This window comes from Anolis carolinensis, unplaced genomic scaffold (genome assembly GCF_035594765.1).
Source record: "Anolis carolinensis isolate JA03-04 unplaced genomic scaffold, rAnoCar3.1.pri scaffold_7, whole genome shotgun sequence".
Taxonomy (NCBI): domain Eukaryota; kingdom Metazoa; phylum Chordata; class Lepidosauria; order Squamata; family Dactyloidae; genus Anolis; species Anolis carolinensis.
This window is the reverse complement of record NW_026943818.1, coordinates 11,414,330-11,434,910: the sequence shown is the minus strand read 5'-3', so window position 1 is coordinate 11,434,910 and position 20,581 is coordinate 11,414,330. Positions and strand designations below refer to the sequence as shown.

Here is a 20,581-nt window from a genome sequence, read left to right as displayed (position 1 = left end):
AAACTTCCAAAATTAAGCTGTCCTAAACATTGTCTTGGATCTTATAAAAGTAATAATACGTCATCTGCAAATAGGTTTATTTTATGTGTTGTTAAAGGCTTTCAGACACAGAATCACTGGGTTACGGTGAGTTTCCCAGGCTGAAACTCACAGCAAACCACTGATTCCGGCCATGGAATCCTTCGACAACACATTGCCCTAAACATTGTCTTGGGTTGCATAAAATAATAATATGTCATCTGCAAATAGCTTTATTTATGTGTTGTTAAAATCTTTCAGGGACAAAATCACTGGGTAACTGTGAGTTTCCCAGGCTGAAACTCACAGCAAACCAGTGATTCCGGCCATGGAATCCTTCGACAACACATTGTTCTAAACATTGTCTTGGGTCTTATAAAAGTAATAATACGTCATCTGCAAATAGATTTATTTTAAGCTCAATATTTTTTAAAGTTATGTCTGGAATTTCAACTTACCTGTCGTACACGTTGAACTGCAGGGTTCATGGGATGACAACTTCCATCGGTACATATCTGCCGGACTCATATTTTGGCCCTTTCGGAACAGTTTCAACCGGTTCCTAAAGAACAACAAGCGAAAATACAAACACGAGTTTCTCTGATTAAAACGATCAGCTGGGAAGGGATGAAAAAAAGGGGGGAAGTTGGGTCTCTAATTGGGTTTGGGGTTATTTTGTATTGCCATCGTGCTTGAAGGTTAAAAAAAGCAATGAATTTCGGGGTGAAATGCTCAAAATGTAGCAATTTTGGGATGGTTTGGTTATAATACAACATACCTGTCCTGATTCCCCAAGCAGAATCCCCAGCCCGGTTACAGGCAGAGCTTCCACTGTCTAGAAATAGAGAGAATGGGATAAAAATACCCACAAACAGAAACAGTTTCAGTTTTTTTTTAAAGTCACACGCACACGCACACACGCACATATATGTATATCGCAGCCTTTGAGTTCAATTGCAAAATTTGCAGATGGAAAAATAGGAAGCCAGTGGAAATAATAGCATTTCCTAAACATTTGGTTTCACTTTCAGTTTCACTTCAGGTGCCTTGGGTCAATCATATAACATTGGGTTGCTGTGAGTTTTCCAGGCTGTATAGCCATGTTCCAGAAGCATTCTCTCCCGACGTTTCACCCACATCTATGGCAGGCATCCTCAGAGGTTGTGAGGTCTGTTGGAAATGAGGTAAGTGGGGTTTATATATCTGTGGAATGTCCCGTGTGGGAGAACCCAATGATTACTTCCAGGCACCACATGGGGAGGGAGGAGGAGGAGAAGCAGCAGTCAGGAGGATTGTTGTTGCATCCAGAGCCATCCCGAGGTAATTTTCAAGAGTAGGTGACCGGAATTTTGGCGCTGATAAATACCGGCGGCAGCAGCGGCAGCGGAAGGCCCAGCCACCTGTCCATGCAGCCACCCTCCTGCTCTCCCTCGCTGTCCGAGGACTCCTCGCCTGCCACCCGCCTGTCAATGGGCCTGTGCACATGCGCAGCCCTTCCAATTGACGACGCAGTCAATTGGAAGGCCTCCGCACACGCACAGGCCCATCGACGGGCAGGTGGCGGGCGAGGAGTCCTCGGACAGCGAGGGAGAGCAGGAGGGCGGTCGCACGGACGGGTGGCCGGGCTTTCCGCCGCCGCCGCCTCGACAGCGCCCCCGCACAGTCTGTGCCACAGGTGACTGCCTAATTCGCCTCATTGTTGGACCGCCTCTGGTTGCATCTTTTGTGGGTAGCCAGCCTCTCTCCTCCCAATATGCCCGTTGCCTCAGCACTATAAGCGAGTTTCATGAGATCAGTCGGTCTCCTTTTAACGTCGTAGTAACAGTGAGGCCGCGAACCGTATTCTAGTTCTTGGGGCCTACTAGTGGTCCATGGACCACAGGTTGGGAACCACTGCTGTAGAATGAAAGCAGTTGGACTTTAATTTAATTGGTAATTGACTAACAAGGTGAAAGGCTTCCTGAAACTATAACTCCCAGGATTCCACAGCATGGAGCCAGGCGTACGAAGGAGCCCCCAAATATCAATTTCTCCAAGATTTCGGTCAGTTTAAGAAACACTGTTTTTGGGTCACAGCTTATATTGCACCTTGAACCGCAAGTAAACAATCAAAACTACATTCACAACTCAGTTTTGTTTTAAAAAAGAAACATTCAGAATGGCGACACGGCCGCGGCAAAATAGACACAGGGTACGGTAACAGAAGAACCCAGCCCTCTCTCTGAATTGCCAAAGGGTGGCTTGTCATCATTTCTTGACAGCAGAAGCTCTGGCATTTTGCCCCTTTCCTCGCCTTTAAAAGGGAAAAGGACGGCAGTGTTGCTCCGGGAAAGCGTTTTAAAGGGACGCGACAAAGAGCGACGGCACCAGAAATATCCCCAGGGTTTTAACTTTGATCCAGATGATATAATTTTGTATTAATTTTTGTATAATTTTGTATTATTTTATTATTATTATTATTATTATTATTATTATTATTATTAATTTTTTAAAAAAGGATTCTGCTACCGAGTGGCAGGTCAATGTAATGCCTTCATTGACAAAGTGTTTGAATCGTATTGAAAAAATGCTCAACGGCGTCCCTTCAAAAAGTCAGTGAAACAATCTTTGCTTATATTAGGAGCACTTCCCACATGGATGTTTGATGTCACCCTCAATAGGGATGTCCTCTCCAAGAACAAGACTCAACTCTTGCAACCAGGAGCAACGTGATAGATCCACCATTGAAGAATAGAAGAAGTCATGATGGGCTCTACTGAGACAAATGTGGAAGGACTCCAACTGTCCAATGATGGATAAACTACAGCGGTTCAACTCTGGAAGAACCGCACTGGTGTGACTGTGGAAGCACTCCATCATTCCTTCCATAGTTGCCAAACTAGAATCCAACATTGACAAAATTCACGTTCCATTTTGGGGAAATGGTCTGGAAAGTTGAGAGTGCGTTCACCATCACCATAGTGGTGGATCCACTAGATAGTCCTACACTATAAACCAGGTATGTCCAAACTTCGACCCTCCAGGTGTTTTGGATTTCAACTTCCACCGGCTGTTAGGAATTGTGGGAGTTGGAGTCCAAAACACCTGAAGAGCCCAAGTTTGCCCATGCCTGCTATAAACCAATTGATGTCTATCTCTGGTTTGAAGGAGCCCACATGTTGGCTTGGACCCCAACATGTGAAGATACAGTTGTCCTATTGCTAACTAATATCCAGAATAGAACATAGGTAACAAACTAATTATACTCATTACAGGCGCAAGAGTAATGCACAAATGAAGACTGTTTACAACATTACATCAAACATTACTAGCTGTGCCCGGCCATGCGTTGCTGTGGCGAAGTCTGGTGGTATGGGAAATAAAGTATTGAGGAATTGGTGGTAGTTAAGGTAAAGGGTAAAGGTTTTACCTTACATTAAGTCCATTATAAATGGGTTATAAAGCTGTGTGGAAGGGCCTTGAGTCTACACTGCCATATAATCCAGTTAAAATCTGATAATCTGTATTTTATAGGCAGTGTGGAAGAGGCCTAAGTGAGGCCTAAGTCTGCCTGTCCCCTGGGCTGAGTGGGATAGGCAGACCAAGTGGGCAGAGCTTAGCCTTCTAACTGGCAGCAATTGGATAAAAGCAATTATTCCTCTCCCTCTAATTTTTGTTTTCTTTTGTTGTATGAACGTAGAGGCATGGATGAGGGGTTGTGCTGCCAAGTTTAGTGTTTCTGGGATGTGTAGTTTTGTTGTTTTGTCCTAGGCCGAAATTTCATTACCCTTTTATATATATAGATTTTTATGCTTTTATACTTTTTCAGTAACAGTAATATATTCAGTGACTGAGTTCAACACTTTGAATTCCAGTATTGTCCCACATGGATAAAAAGTCTTAAGAATGCATGATCAATGAAATAAACAACTGATAATTTCTTCTGTAAATAGTGGTTCACACTTTAGATAAATTCTGCATTGTCCCATGCAAGTTAATGTCCCGGAGATGCATATAAAGGAATGTAAAACATGAAGGAGTGAAGAACAACAAGGATTCTTTCATGCGTTTGTGGTAGAATCTCCTGAAGAACAATACAAAGAAAGGATTCCCTGAAATGCACAGGCAAGAGGCCACTATAGCTAGAAGTGTAATCCAATAATATGAACTATAAAACAGTCATTAAACCAAAATATAATCCATGTGTTACCAACACACATACATTCATAGAAAGTAAAACTCTATATTCAGAGTTTGTGAGTCCAATGCCCACCGGAGTTCATGTTCCACATGGAGGACTGAAAAAGTCACTAACTGTGAGTCCAAATTTAAACGTCCAAGTAAGTGAATCCTTTTATGAAAGGACCGGTTGTGGATGGTGACTAACCTTGGATTTGTTTAAAACATTGGATTTCATAAAAGGATTCACTTACTTATTTTAAATCCAGATACCTCTCCAAATTTGTTGATTGTTTCCATCCAATTTGTTAAATTTTTAAAGGGTTCTTCAATTATACAAATTAGGCCATTGGCGAATGTCCTCACTTTATATTCCTTCCCTTGTATTGTTGCTCCTCTGAGTTCTTTTTCTTCTCTTATTCTGTTCAGTAATATTTCTAATGTTAATATAAATATTAAAGGGGATAGGGGACACCCCTGCCTTGTACCTTTTTCAATTTTTATTTTATTCGTCTCTTGGCCGTTTATAATTATCTTAGTTTCTTGTTTCTCATAAATTGCTTCTATAATGTTTTGGCAGTAATACCCTATGTCCATTTCTTTAATTAACATCTTGAAGAAGTTCCAATTCACATTGTCGAATGCTTTCTCCGCATCAAGTGCGAGAAGCATTACCTCTTTCTGATTTTTCATTTCTTACATTTTCTTTCTGGTGTCTATTCAGCAGTTGTTTATTTCATTGACCATGCATCCTTAAGACTTTTTATCCATGTGGGACAATACTGGAATTCAAAGTGTTGAACTCAGTCACTGAATATATTTATCTGTTACTGAAAAAGTATACAAGCATGAAAATAATGTTTGATGTAATGTTGTAAACAGTCTTCATTTGTGCATTACTCTTGCGCCTGTAATGAGTATAATTAGTTTGTTAACTATGTTCGCAATAGGACAACTGTATCTTCACATGTATTCATAGATTTCTGTGTACTTTTGTGTTGGACCCCAACATACCAGGAGTATCCCCACCAATCTTGGAATCCTTGTTTGGCCAACCCAACTTACCTTCAAGGCTCTACTATCACCCCAACCCATACTATAGAGGAGTAAAAGGTAACTAACCACCCGTCATCCACCTAACAATACCAAAGCTGTATATTCTGGTCATAAATACGGGGACCCACCAACCTCTTACCTGGTTTTGTGGGTTCTGTTCCCTTGAGGAATCGCAGCAGAGATGGTGGAGTTGGAAAATTGGGTCTCAGAAGAGGTGTTGATGGTTTTGTCGCTGCTTAATTCCAGGAATGTGCCATTGACAGCGTAAGCCACGGCCTCGTCGGTGTCGTCGTAATCGACGTAAAGGCTGTCGGCATGGGACCCAACGGAATTGGTGAGTTTCTTCGAAGAAAAGATACTGTTGGTGGTCTTGTTCTGGTCTGATTCTTTCGAGTCGGACGTCCTCTCCAAGAGTTTGTGGGTAATGGCATTTTCAGAGAGGAATTCTTTGGAAGCCAGCCGGGAGTCCAGTTCTCGCCAGTTCCCTTCAACCATATAATTGGATTTGGTGACATTTGAATCTGGAACAACGGGCCGGAAAAAAAGAAAGAAAGAAAGAAAGAAAGAAGTTCACATGGTAGCTCCAACTTCAGAAGGCAATGGCATTTCATAATCGCAAATAATAAAAATCGCAAGTGTGAAACCTATGAAAGCGGAAGTCCAACTATACTCCATGCTTGGTGAATAATGTTCCTTTCATCCAATGTTACCTTTTCTGTCACTGAAACAATATTAGTAATTCATTAAGGTTGTGCATTCGGGGTAAACCTTGACCCAAGCTGTCCCGAGTCCCATTTGGGAGATGGTGGTGGGGTATAAAAATAAAGTTATTATTATTATTATTATTATTATTATTATTATTATTATTATTATTCTACCTGCTGTTTCTTTCTACTCTAGAGGAGGCACTCGGCTGCAGGTACTGGCAGGCGTGCACGCTTTCTGGGCCTGCACACCATAGACACACTCTCCTTGGAAAGAGTGTGTGTGTGTGGCACACAGCCCCAGAAAGGGTGTGCGCCTGCCAGTGCCTACAGCCGAGCACCTCGTCTAGAGTAAGAAATTCTAGAGAAGGCGCTCGGCTGCAGGTACTGGCAGGCACACACGCTTTCTGGGCCTGCAAACCACACACACATACTCTTCTTGGAAAGAAAGAGTTTGTGTGGCACACAGCCCCAGAAAGGGTGTGCGCCTGACAGTGCCTACAGCCAAACACCTTGTCTAGAGTAAGAAATTCTTATTCTAGAGAAGGCGCTCGGCTGCAGGTACTAGCAGGCATGCACGCTTTCTGGGCCTGAACACCACAGACACACTCTCCTTAGAAAGTGTGTATGTGTGTGTGTGGTGCACAGGCTCAGAAAAGGTGTGCGTCTGCCAGTGCCTACAGCCGAGCGCCTCATCTAGAGTAAGAAATTCTTATTCTAGAGAAGGCGCTCAGCTGCAGGTACTGGCAGGCACACACGCTTTCTGGGCCTGCATACCACAGACACACTCACCTTGGAAAGAGAGTGTGTGTGTGGCACACAGGCCCAGAAAGGGTGTGCGCCTGCCAGTGCCTACAGCCGAGCACCTCGTCTAGAGTAAGAAATTCTTATTCTAGAGAAGGTGCTCGTCTGCAGGTACTAGCAGGCATGCATGCTTTCTGGGCCTGAACACCACAGACACACTCTCCTTGGAAAGAGTGTGTGTGTGTGGCACACAGGCCCAGAAAGGGTGTGCGCCTGCCAGTACCTACAGCCGAGCACCTCGTCTAGAGTAAGAAATTCTTATTTTTGAGAAGGCACTCAGCTGCAGGTACTGGCAGGCTCGTGCTCTTTCTGGGTCTGCACACCACAGACACACTCTCTTTGGAAAGAGTGTGTGTGTGTGTGTGGTGCACAGGCTAGAAAAGGTGTGCGCCTGCCAATTTTAGGGACAACTGGGAAGCTTGCAAACTCTGGTGGAACTGTAATCAGTCCTATGGATTTCAGGTGTTATATCTCACTGTAACTGTTGTTAAAATAGCGAATGATGCGTATCAAAGACTTCCTGTCACCAATTGTCCTCACCACTTGGAGCCATGTCTCCTCCTCTTCCTCACCTTTGCTTTCCTTCCCCTTCAAGGCTGGGTCACAGTCCTTGGTTTCCATCCTTTCATAGACTTCATTGGTCTCCTGGATTTTGCTCAGGTCCAGGTCTTCCGCTGTGTCTTGCCGGCCAAACATGTGGATCTTTTCTTTGGACAGAGTCCCAAAGAAGCTCGCATTGCGCTGAACAAACCCCAAGGGCTGCTCGCCCTCCACCTCTTGACTCTCCTCGCTCTCGGATGCAGAGAAGGTATAATACACAGGTTGCATATTTTTCGAATGTGGCCTCCGGAGGAGGGTGTACTCGTACGTAATGGACGGGTTCTTTCCATTTTGGTTCCAAACCTGAGATGGGCAAGGAAATTGCAAACATTAATATTCAATATGAATGCGTGTTGATCGATGTAGCTCATCAGCAGGGGCGGTCCAAACGCAAGGCGAATTAGGCACTTGCCTGTGGCGTCTTCTTCCGGGGGGCGCAGTTGAGGCCCCCGGGAGGATGGTGCCACCCCCCATCTACTTCTCCTTTGGACCTCCTGGGGCCCACGCTGGGCCTTTCAGCCGGCGCAGGCCCGCCTTCAGGGCCTTCAGAGATTGTGAGGTCTGTGGGAACTTGGAAGCTAGGTAAGTGAGGTTTATATATATGTAGAAGGTCCACGGTGGGAGAAAGAACTCTTCTTTGAAGCAAGTATGAGTGTTGTAATTAATCACTTTGATTAGCATTTAATGGCCCTGTGGTTTCAAGGTCTGGCTTCCTCTTGCCTGGGAGAATCTTTTTTTGGGAGGTGTTAGCTGTCCCTGATTGTTTACTGTCTGGATTTCCCCTGCTTTCAGATTGTTGTTCTTTATTTATTGTCCTGATTTTAGAGGGTTTTTTTTTTTACTACTGGGGACTATCTGGGTTATCTAAGTCCACACTTAGATAAAACCGGGGGCCAGATTCCCTTTCGGTGGCCTTTTAATTATCTGCCTTGATATTCTGGGTTATATGGTGCAAAGAGGTTTAATAACGGCTGAGGCTCTTTCAGGCAGGGGGGAAACTTTTTATCCCACCGCCGCCACCAAATTGCAAAGATGTCAGGAAGGGGGAGAAATCTTTTTTTTTTAAAACCCACCACTGACACCAATTGCGGAGATGTGGAGGAGTTTCTATTAATTAATTATATTTATATTATTGTTATATATTTTATATCTGCTGCCACCAGTTTTTAAAGATGTTTTATTTAAAAGCTGCCACCAGAGGTAAAGATGTTTATAAGGCGGCCACCAGATGTTAAGGGGATTATCAACTCTTGCCACCACTATGAGATGATATAGCCACTGGCTACTTAGAGAGGAGACTTTTAAAATTTTATTTTTCTTCTTTCTTGTTTGCTTTTGATGGTAATATAGATTTCAGAGACTTAGATGTTAAAAAGAACAATAACACGTTTATTCAAGCACAAGCTTAATGGTTACAGTAACTTCTTTAGAGGCACTTAGATCAACAGTTGCAAAGCTATATTGAGATGCTTCAAACTTTAAAATACTATTTCCTCCTTTACTGCTTTAACCTGCAGTCACCCTGTGAATTTCAATCACAGACTATCTGTTCCATATCTGGAAACAGACTACCTTAAAATAAGCCACCAAACTTATTTTAAACTGACTCAAAATCAAACATTTGAGTCACCCTGATCTTTTCACTGAGGATCAGTCTTAACTGCACCTCCTTAGGGCACAGATTAACTTAAAATAAGTCACCAAACTTATTTTAAACTGACTCAAAATCAAACATTTGAGCCACCCTGATCCCTTCACTGAGGATCAGTCTTAACTGCACCTCCTTAGGGCACAGACTAACTTAAAATAAGTCACCAAACTTATTTTAAATTGACTCAAAATCAAACATTTGAGCCACCCTGATCCCTTCACTGAGGATCAGTCTTCCCTGTAATTCCTCCGATTACAGACTGAACTACTACTAGGCTGAAAAACTAGGCTTATACTCGAGTATATACAGTAAATACTGTAAATAAATAAATAGTATGGTCCCGATGCCAAAATTCTGTTCACCTACACTTGAAAATTACCTAGGGCCAGCCCTGCTCATCAGTCAAGGAGACCCCAAGTAGTGTTTTCGTGTCTTACCATGATGTTCAAGCCTTGGTTGGTTGGCCCTTGAGCCACAATATATTCGATCCCAGTCTCGTAAATGTCCATCGGCCTCCTGTATTTGAAAATGGTCCCCGCAATGTTGAAATTCTTGGGGCTATCGACTCGGAAATTGCCATTGAAGAAGTAATAACCAGCTTCATCGGCTACGGCTACGGAACAAAGAAGGGAAACGTTTTTCACAGGTTACATTATGCAACGTTCTCAACAATAACAATAACGTATTGTCAAAGGCTTTCATGGCCGGAATCACTGGGTTGCTGTGAGTCTTTCAGGCTGTATGGCCATGTCCCAGAAGTTTTTTCTCCTGACGTTTCACCTGCATCTCTGGCAGGCATCCTCAGAGGTTGTGAGGTCTGGGAATGAGGCAAGTGAAGTTTATACAAGGGTTGAATGAAAAGTAATGCCTCCACCTTCGTAACTCCTGGTCTGCGGCAGGTACTGGCTTGTTCAGTAGACTCTCCTCTGCAGTTCCATTTGGCGGGAAGCCTTAGCATTGAACGGTTGTGTTGTTAAAGTGCAAAGTATGGAACCCTGCTCAGACGGTTCCATTTGGAGGGAAGCCTTAGCATTGAACGGTTGTGTTGTTAAAGTGCAAAGTATGGAACCCTGCTCAGACGGTTCCATTTGGAGGGAAGCCTTAGCATTGGACGGTTGTGTTGTTAAAGTGCAAAGTATGGAACCCTGCGCAAACAGTTCCATTTTGCAGGAAGCCTTAGCACTGGACGGTTGTGTTGTTTTAGGACCTTGAGATTTCTAGAGATGTGTAATCAAAGGTCAAAACTAAATTAACACACTTGACAATATTCTATTTGGTTGCAATATTAGGTAACATACACACCGAGAACATCCGCAGACTTCTTCCGCTCCACGATCTGGATATCTCTTGCTCCGGCGGGAATGTGAGTCACCAGCGAATAGCCTGCAGAAAACTATCTTTGTGAATGAAAGGCAAACTTTGCAACTCATCACAAAGGCTATAGATTCTCAAAGGTAAGGGAAAATGGGATATTTCTTCACCAACCCTACTCTGGTTGCCTACAGCAGCAAGTTAAACAGTCCAAGGATAGATCGATGTGTTGTCGAAGGCTTTGATGGCCAGGATCACAGGGTTGTTGAGTGTTTTCGGGGCTGTATGGCCATGTTCCAGAAGAGGTGGGCGAAATGTCAGGAGAGAGTGCTTCTGAAACATGGCCAGAGCAGATATAGATAGATAGATAGATAGATAGATAGATAGATAGATAGATAGATAGACAGACTCCACTTGCCTAGTTTCCAACAGACGTCCCAACCTCTGAAGATGCCTGCCATAGAGGTGGGCGAAATGTCAGGAGAGAGTGCTTCTGGAACATGGCCAGAGCAGATATAGATAGATAGATAGATAGATAGATAGAGATAGACAGATACAGATATACAGACTCCACTTGCCTAGTTTCCAACAGACCTCCCAACCTTTGAAGATGCCTGCCATAGAGGTGGGCAAAATGTCAGGAGAGTGTGCTTCTGGAACATGGCCAGAGCAGATAGATAGATAGATAGATAGATAGATAGATAGATAGACTCCACTTGCCTAGTTGCCAACAGACCTCCCAACCTCTGAAGATGCCTGCCATAGAGGTGGGCGAAATGTCAGGAGAGAGTGCTTCTGGAACATGGCCAGAGCAGATAGATAGATAGATAGATAGATAGATAGATAGATAGATAGATAGATAGATAGATAGATATACAGACTCCACTTGCCTAGTTTCCAACAGACTTCCCAACCTCTGAAGATGCCTGCCATAGAGGTGGGCGAAATGTCAGGAGAGTGTGCTTCTGGAACATGGTCAGAGCAGATAGATAGATAGATAGATAGATAGATAGATAGATAGATAGATAGATAGACTCCACTTGCCTAATTTCCAACAGACGTCCCAACCTCTGAAGATGCCTGCCATAGAGGTGGGCGAAACGTCAGGAGAGAGTGCTTCTGGAACATGGCCAGAGCAGATAGATAGATAGATAGATAGATAGATAGATAGATAGATAGATAGATAGATAGATAGATAGATAGATATAGATAGACAGATAGATATACAGACTCCACTTGCCTAGTTTCCAACAGACCTCCCAACCTTTGAAGATGCCTGCCATAGAGGTGGGCGAAATGTCAGGAAAGTGTGCTTCTGGAACATGGTCAGAGCAGATAGATAGATAGATAGATAGATAGATAGATAGATAGATTAGATAGATAGATAGATAGATAGATAGATAGATAGATAGATAGATAGATAGATAGATTAGATAGATAGATAGATAGATAGATAGATTAGATAGATAGATAGATAGATAGATAGATAGATAGATAGATTAGATAGATAGATAGATAGATAAGATAGATAGATAGATAGATTAGATAGATAGATAGATAGATAAGATAGATAGATAGATAGATTAGATAGATAGATAGATAGATTAGATAGATAGATAGATAGATTAGATAGATAGATAGATAGATAGATAGATTAGATAGATAGATAGATTAGATAGATAGATAGATAGATAGATAGATAGATAGATAGATAGATTAGATAGATAGATTAGATAGATAGATTAGATAGATAGATAGATAGATAGATTAGATAGATAGATTAGATAGATAGATAGATAGATAGATAGATAGATAGATAGATAGATTAGATAGATTAGATAGATTAGATAGATAGATAGATAGATAGACTCCACTTGCCTAGTTGCCAACAGACCTCCCAACCTCTGAAGATGCCTGCCATAGAGGTGGGCGAAATGTCAGGAGAGAATGCTTCTGGAACATGGCCATACAGCCCGGGAAACATACAACAACCCCAAGGATGGATCGTTGCTGAGGAGTCGTTGACCCCATGCCATGGCCATATCCATCGTGGACACCAATGACATCCTTACCGAGGTGTGCATTGCCCTTCCTGTGACTCCCAGTGACGTGGGTGCAGCTGCTCCCGTTTCCTTGGCAGACGCCGCACTTGTCCAAGGTGTGGGTCGAGAACAGTATCCCGTCGCATCCAATGGGCTAGAAACAGGGCAAACATAGGGTTGAGGAGCTGCGGCCCGCGGGGAGTCAAGAATTCTACTGACAATATGGTTGCTATAATGTTTAACAACCTCACATTTTCCAGACACGCAAACCCCTCGGAAATCCGCATATTTACAGGAGGTCCCGTCTCGGGCCAAGACCATCAGCTGCCGTTGCCCATCGACGGTGGTGCAGTGGAGGTCGCAGGGCTTGCTGGAGATGTGGACGTAGTCGTCTGCGGAAAGAGAAGGGAGTGAGGACGCAACGTGGAACACGCCAACGATCCTTGGAAAGAGTGTGTGTGTGTGGCACACAGGCCCAGAAACATATCCATCATCATACACATGTTGGTCTCATTCACAATACCCAATTCCTTCTGGTCCCGGAAAAATATGACTCAGCGCCGCCTGGAAAGGGGGCGTGGCTTAGAGGGGTGGGCGTGGCTCCTGCTCAAGCGGGTGGGGCTGAGCCTCTCCCCTAGTCCAAGATGCAGGGCTGGGAGGGGAGGTGGGCGGGGCCACAAATGGGCAGCCAGGACTGGGGTGGGCGGAGTTAGGCGCTCTGAGTCAGGGCTGAGCTTCTATCCCTGTCCTGCGGTGCCTGCCAGGACACAGGGGGCGGGGCTAGAGGAGGGGGCGCCCCCGTATTCTAACAAGCACCTCAGGGGAGATATAGAGGCTCAGCCCTGTCTCGCGCTCTTTGGAAGAGGCCCCGCCCCCACCCCTAGCCCCGCCCTTTAGTCCTAAAAGGCCTCTCAGGAGAGGTATAGAGGCTCAGCCCTGTCTCACGCTCTTTGGAAGAGGTCCCGCCCCCATCCCTAGCCCCGCCCTTTAGTCCTAAAAGGCCTCTCAGGAGAAGTATAGAGGCTCAGCCCTGTCTTGGGCTCTTTGGAAGAGGCCCCGCCCCCACCCCAGCCCCACCCTTTAGTCCTAAAAGGCCTCTCAGGAGATGTATAGAGGCTCAGCCCTGTCTCGCGCTCTTGGGAAGAGGCCCCGCCCCCACTCTAGCCCCACCCTTTAGTCCTAAAAGGCCTCTCAGGAGAAGTATAGAGGCTCAGCCCTGTCTTGCGCTCTTTGGAAGAGGCCCCGCCCCCACTCTAGCCCCACCCTTTAGCCCTAAAAGGCCTCTCAGGAGAAGTATAGAGGCTCAGCCCTGTCTCGCGCTCTTGGGAAGAGGCCCCGCCCCCACTCTAGCCCCACCCTTTAGTCCTAAAAGGCCTCTCAGGAGAAGTATAGAGGCTCAGCCCTGTCTCACGCTCTTTGGAAGATGTCCCGCCCCCACCCCTAGCCCCGTCCTTTAGTCCTAAAAGGCCTCTCAAGAGAGGTATAGAGGCTCAGCCCTGTCTTGCGCTCTTTGGAAGAGGCCCCGCCCCCACCCCTAGCCCCGCCCTTTAGTCCTAAAAGGCCTCTCAAGAGAGGTATAGAGGCTCAGCCCTGTCTTGCGCTCTTTGGAAGAGGCCCCGCCCCCACCCCTAGCCCCGCCCTTTAGTCCTAAAAGGCCTCTCAAGAGAGGTATAGAGGCTCAGCCCTGTCTCACGCTCTTTGGAAGAGGCCCCGCCCCCAATCCCAGCCCCGCCCTTTAGTCCTAAAAGGCCTCTCAAGAGAGGTATAGAGGCTCAGCCCTGTCTCACGCTCTTTGGAAGATGTCCCGCCCCCACCCCTAGCCCCGTCCTTTAGTCCTAAAAGGCCTCTCAAGAGAGGTATAGAGGCTCAGCCCTGTCTTGCGCTCTTTGGAAGAGGCCCCGCCCCCACCCCTAGCCCCGCCCTTTAGTCCTAAAAGGCCTCTCAAGAGAGGTATAGAGGCTCAGCCCTGTCTTGCGCTCTTTGGAAGAGGCCCCGCCCCCACCCCTAGCCCCGCCCTTTAGTCCTAAAAGGCCTCTCAAGAGAGGTATAGAGGCTCAGCCCTGTCTCACGCTCTTTGGAAGAGGCCCCGCCCCCAATCCCAGCCCCGCCCTTTAGTCCTAAAAGGCCTCTCAAGAGAGGTATAGAGGCTCAGCCCTGTCTCACGCTCTTTGGAAGAGGCCCCGCCCCCACCCCTAGCCCCGTCCTTTAGTCCTAAAAGGCCTCTCAAGAGAGGTATAGAGGCTCAGCCCTGTCTTGCGCTCTTTGGAAGAGGCCCCGCCCCCACCCCTAGCCCCGCCCTTTAGTCCTAAAAGGCCTCTCAGGAGAGGTATAGAGGCTCAGCCCTGTCTTGCGCTCTTTGGAAGAGGCCCCGCCCCCACCCCTAGCCCCGCCCTTTAGTCCTAAAAGGCCTCTCAAGAGAGGTATAGAGGCTCAGCCCTGTCTCACGCTCTTTGGAAGAGGCCCCGCCCCCAATCCCAGCCCCGCCCTTTAGTCCTAAAAGGCCTCTCAAGAGAGGTATAGAGGCTCAGCCCTGTCTCACGCTCTTGGGACGAGGCCCCGCCCCCACCCCTAGCCCCGCCCTCTGTGTGCCAACAAGCGCCTCAGAAGAGGTATAGAAGATTCTCAGCCCTGTCTCCGGCACTTGGGAAGAGGCCCCGCCCCTCCCCTGGCCCCGCCCCCATGTCCTAATAGATCGCTCCAGTGCCCACCGGGGGGCAGTAGCACCCACTTTGGGAATCACTGAACCATATGGATACAAGGAATTATAAGTGGAGTTCAATCCAGTGGGGTTAGTGCAATCTCGGCTTGATTTATTTGTTTATTTATTTTGTATCAAAAGCACTTCATAAATTAATATAAAACTGATAAAAATAGAAAGAGCACAAGTGGCTAAATATCTTTTGTCCAAAAAACGGGCACTGTCTGTAGCCTCAAACAACCCTTCCTCTGTTACATGAGGCAGGACACTGTGGGCAAGCATAGAGATGCGGAGTTGTTTGTTCTGCTACACAGTCGCACAAGGTGGAGGATTCTTCTAGGTTGTGCCATCTTGCCAGGTTGTCTTTTGATCTGAACACTCCGCTTCTGAGTCTGTTCAGGGGTTTCCAAGTTGCCCATTCTTGGTTTGTCCTGGAGGAAGACCCTCATGGTCTTCCTTCAGCTGCTATTTCCTGGCTTAGCTGCCCAGACGGATGGGACACCCTCGCTGTTGCTGGAGGAACATCAAGAGGAGTGGTGGTCCTCATGAAGTTTTTCCTTGATTTGTGTCTACTGGGAGGAGGCTGATAGTCATGCAGTGGGTGGCTTTCACAATATTCGGCCTTATTTCTTTCACAGCAACAACTTCCCATTGCACGTCAGGAGAGGCAATGCCAGCTAACTTGTAGAGTTTATCCACAAGTGTAGATATGAGACATCTTGTGATTATTCTGCATGTTTCGTTCAATGCTATGTTCACCTGCTTTGTATGGACAGATTTGTGCCAAACAGGACAAACATACTCGGCAGTTGATTAAGACAAGGCCAGGGATGATGTTCTTATTAATTTTGGTCTGTTAGTAAGTTTTCGCAGGATGTTATTGCATGTAGCTACTTTGTGCTTGGTGTTCAGGCAGTGTTTCCTACAGGGTTGTTGTATGTCTTTCAGGCTGTGTGGCCATGTTCCAGAAGTATTCTCTCCTGACGTTTCGCCCACATCTATGGCAGGCATCCTCAGAGGTTGTGAGGTGTGGATAAACTAACTAAGGAAAGGAAAGAATATATATCTGTGTAGAGTCCAGGGTGTGGTAAGAGTCCTTTGTCACTGGGAAGCCAGCATTAATGTTTCAGTTAATCACCCGAATTAGCATTGGAAAGGTTTTTGTCTCTTGCCTGGGGGCATCCTTTGTTAGTCATTAGCTGTGCTCTGCCCTCAGAGTGTTGGTTCCCGTCCACTGTTTTGATTTTAGAGTTTTGTAATACTGGTGGCCAGATTTTGTTCATTTTCATGGTTTCTTCCTTTCTGTTGAAGTTGTCCACATGCTTGTGGATTTCAATGGCTTCTCTGTGTAGTCTGACATGATAGTTGTTGGAGTGATCCAGCATTTCTGTGTTCTCAAATAATATCCTGTGTCCAGGCTGGTTCATCAAGTGCTCTGCTATGGCTGATTTCTCTGGTTGAATGAGTCTGCAGTGCCTTTCATGTTCTTTGACTCTTGTTTGGGCAATGCTGCGTTTGGTGGTCCCTATGTAGACTTGTCCACAGCTGCATGGTGTCCGGTAGACTCCTGCAGAAGAGAGAGGATCCCTCTTGTCCTTCGCTGACCGTAGCATTTGTTGGATTTTCTTTGTGGGTCTGTAGATAGTTTGTAGCTTGTGCTTCTTCATCAGTTTGCCTATGCAGTCAGTGTTTCCTACAATTTAGTGTTCGATCCAAGGTGACACCAAGATATTTAGGATGGAAACAATGTTCAAGCTCTTGACCTTCCCAGGTAACTTTCAATTTCCTATTGGTTTCACGATTCTGTAGCTGGAAAGCACACACTTGTGTCTTGGCAGGGTTAGGGTTCAGGTAGCTGGAGAGATCTTTCAAGGCATTAAGTAAGTTGGATTTCGACTGTTTCAAAGTCTTTTGCTTGTGTTGTTAGGCCAAGGTCATCAGTGTATATATTTATTTATTTATTTACAGCATTTTATATTCCGCCCTTCTCACCTCGAAGGGGACTCAGGGCGGATCACATTACACATATAGGCAGAGCCGGCCCTAGGTAATTTTCAATTGTAGGCGAACAAAATTTTGCCGTCCCCCCCCCAACCAATCACTGAAAAATAAAAGCGTTGGATAAGCGAAAATGTTGGATAATAAGGAGGGATTAAAGAAAAGCCTATTAAACATCAAATGACATTGCAATTTTACAAATTAAGCACTAAAACATGTTTTACAACAAATCAACAGAAAAAGCAGTTCAATACATGGTAATATTATGTAGGAATTACTATATTTGCGAATTTATCACCAAACATTGAACAGGAATATAGGGCAGTGTGGACTTAGATAACCCGGGGCTGTGGCGCAGATGGGAGAGCAATGAGTCATTGACCAGGAGGTCATAAGTTCGAGGCCCGCTCGGAGCTATGTTTGTTTGTCTTTGTCCTTCGGGGTGAGAAGGGCGGAATATAAATGATGTAAATAAATAAATAAATAAATAAACCCAGATAGCCCCCAGTATTAAAAAAAACACACTCTAAAATCAGGACAATAAATAAAGAACAACACTCTGAAAACAGGAGAAATCCAGACAGTAAACAATCAGGGACAGCTAACACCTCCCAAAAAAGGTGTTAGGCCCCAGGCAAGAAGAAGCCAGGCCTTGAAGCCACAGGGCCATTAAATGCTAATCAAGGTGATTAATTACAACATTCACACCTGCTTCAAAGAAGAGTTCTTTCTCCCACCCTGGACCTTCTACAGATAAATAAACCCCACTTACCTAGTTTCCAAGTTCCCACAGATCTCACAATCTCTGAAGGCCCCAAAGGTGGGCCTGCACAGCGTGAAGGTGGGTCCGCGCCGGCCAGAAGGCCCAGCGCGGCCGCCGGAAGACCCGAAGGAGAAGGAGGCAGGGGTGGTGCCATCCTGCCGGGATGATGGCACCCCCGGGACGATGGCGCCACAGGCAAGTGCCTAGTTCACCTTATGGTTGGACCGCCTCTGCATATAGGCAAACATTCAATGCCTTTGAACATAGAACAAAGACAAACAAACATAGGCTCCGAGCGGGCCTCGAACTCATGACCTCCTGGTCAGAGTGATTCATTGCAGTTAATTGCAGCTGGCTTGCTCTCCCGCCTGCGCCACAGCCCGGGCCTCAGGACTACTATATAAAGCTCAGAACTACGATTTGACCCTCCTAGAAAGCCGCAGCTTCTATGTGGAGTTTCAAGATAGGAAAAGTAGATGGAAGAGGCAAAAGATTGGTTTACCCCAAGGCAGCATTCTTGCACCAACCTTGTTTAACGTCTTTACTAATGATCAGCCACAACTACCACTCACAAAGAACTTTATATATGTTGATGACTTTGGCTTAACAACACATCTCGGCTTGATGGATCATGTGGATACCGAGAAGAAGTTGGCGAGATAAGTCCAGTGGGACTAATGAATGAACCATTGAGGATATCACTATGCCTTAATGGGTTCATCCAAATGCATTTAGAGGTCAGTATAGACTCTCCCTAAGTCTAAAACTTTGTGAAACAGCATTGCAGAGACTGGAATATATCAGAAATTGGACCGTGTAGAATCGCAGCAGATTCGTCCAAGAGCATTCAACCATGAATTGAGCGATGAATGTAGACTTGTCCCAAGACTGGAGTATTTCAGACACCAGAGAGCAGAGGATATATCTACCTTCCTGAATTTGTTAGCTTTGTCTCGTCAGTTGAAAGGCTTGAAAGGCGGTTCTTCTCTCCAGCATCCTGCTGGCCCATAACAATGGTTTTCTTATATCAAAGCAGCTGTCCAAGCCCTCTTTCCCGGTGAGAGGAAGTGGTGGGTGGCATCTTTGCTAATCTGATCAAACCCACGAAGAAGGAGAAGAAAACGCATCCCTTCCGAGAGGAGAAGAGAGCCTCATTCATCTCCCCTCCGCCTCGCCCCCCACCCCGTGTCTTTACGTTGTCAAAAACCCGCCGCACAAAGAAAGGTCTCGTTGTTTACCGGGATATAAAGGTTTCCATTGATAGGTCTGCCCATTGTACACGTGCGAGTTGAAGGAAGAGCACTGCTCCTCGCGGAAGCTCCGGCCATTCGGGGGGCACTGCTGGAAAAGATTTAAAAAAGAAAAGGGGGGAACCACGTCAACACAGTGTCCAGAGTCCCATTTCCCTCCTCGACATTGACCTCACTCACCCAAGGCACAATTTGTACGGCGAGAATGAACATGCAGTACAATCCTCTTATCCATGGACTCAATATCCAAAGGTCACATAGCTCTGGAAATGTTCATATGGGTAGATTGAATGCAAGTACAGTAGAGTCTCACTTATCCAACACTCGTTTATCCAACATTCTGGATTATCTAACGCATTTTGTAGTTAATGTTTTCAATATATCGTGATATTTTGGTGCTAAATTCGTAAATAAAGAAATTACAACATAACATTACTGCGTATTGAACTACTTTTTCTGTCAAATTTGTTGTATAACATGATGTTTTGGTGCTTAATTTGTAAAGTCATAACCTAATTTGATGTTTAATAGGCTTTTCCTTAATCCCTCATTATCTAACATATTCACTTATCCAACGTTCTGCCGGCCCGTTTAGCTTGGATAAGCGAGACTCTACTGTACCATAAGTAGGGAAACTCCAGGGGCTCTAATCATCCTCATTTTTAAAGCTATTGGGCTGAAAGTTGTTACAATGTTAGAACCCATTTAGCACTGTTAGCCCACCAAATTTCAGAATGTTTCACTTATCCACTGATTTTTGGCAAAATTTCAAAGTTTTACGGAGGGACAGACCTCTCTCTCCGCTATCCTGCTTGGTGCTTTCTGATGCTGATGCAGTCTGGATAATAGACATGTCCAAAAAATCGTTTTGAATCGTATATCGGAATTATTTCGGATTGTTCTTGCTTTTTGATACGCATTCCGAGACATTGTCTCACGGCATAACCAGCAATGTAATTCGAACCATTGTTGTCCCATTCTCTAATTGTCTCTTAATGTTTCATTAATTTCCCCCCCCCCCAATTTTTTTTAAATATATATTTAAAAATATTTTTAATTTTTTTTTTTGTTTCTGCAACCTACCTTGAATGGGAGCTTAGCGCAGCCTAACATGGGTGCCGCTCCCTGGCCAATCAGAAGCTTCCACGATGGACGCAAAGGTGGGGGCTAGGGTTGATGAGGATAGCTCATGAAATGAGAGCGGGAGAGCCCTGTAAAAGTCCCCCCCCCCCTCCGGTTCCTTTTTTTTTTTTTTTTTTTTTGGTGTTTGCGCATGTGTGTCTGCCATTTTAGAAACATTTAGAATAATTACGAATTTTCAGAAATATCCGAAATTTTTGGGTGAAAAAATCGGAAATACTTTCTATATCGAAGCACCAGCGCCCCCTACTTTAGAAACGAGAATTGAAACATTTTTTTCATCGATCGGACATGCCTACTGGATAATGTAGTTTTGGGCAGGGCATAGGGCTCCTCCCTTCCCAAACTACATTTCTGACCCTTCGATTGTTTTGCACAAATCTATATA

General features: G+C 45.2%; 1 protein-coding gene across 4 annotated transcripts in view; it reads right to left on the bottom strand.

The window, feature by feature from the left end:
- adamtsl2 (ADAMTS like 2) overlaps window positions 1-20,581 on the bottom strand; it is a 48,691-nt gene that overhangs the window by 14,023 nt on the left and 14,087 nt on the right. The window contains exons 5-12 of one of the 4 annotated variants that reach the window (XM_003229578.4): window positions 19,042-19,144; window positions 12,591-12,736; window positions 12,375-12,498; window positions 10,294-10,374; window positions 9,429-9,604; window positions 7,313-7,643; window positions 5,372-5,753; window positions 477-580 (exon numbers count right to left, since the gene is read on the bottom strand). In XM_003229578.4, the coding sequence (XP_003229626.3) occupies window positions 477-580; window positions 5,372-5,753; window positions 7,313-7,643; window positions 9,429-9,604; window positions 10,294-10,374; window positions 12,375-12,498; window positions 12,591-12,736; window positions 19,042-19,144 (1,447 nt within the window). Of the gene's footprint in view, window positions 1-476; window positions 581-5,371; window positions 5,754-7,312; window positions 7,644-9,428; window positions 9,605-10,293; window positions 10,375-12,374; window positions 12,499-12,590; window positions 13,075-19,041; window positions 20,225-20,581 lie in introns of those variants that run through there. The other 3 variants (XM_062959693.1, XM_062959694.1, XM_016998722.2) reach the window with 3 other exon arrangements.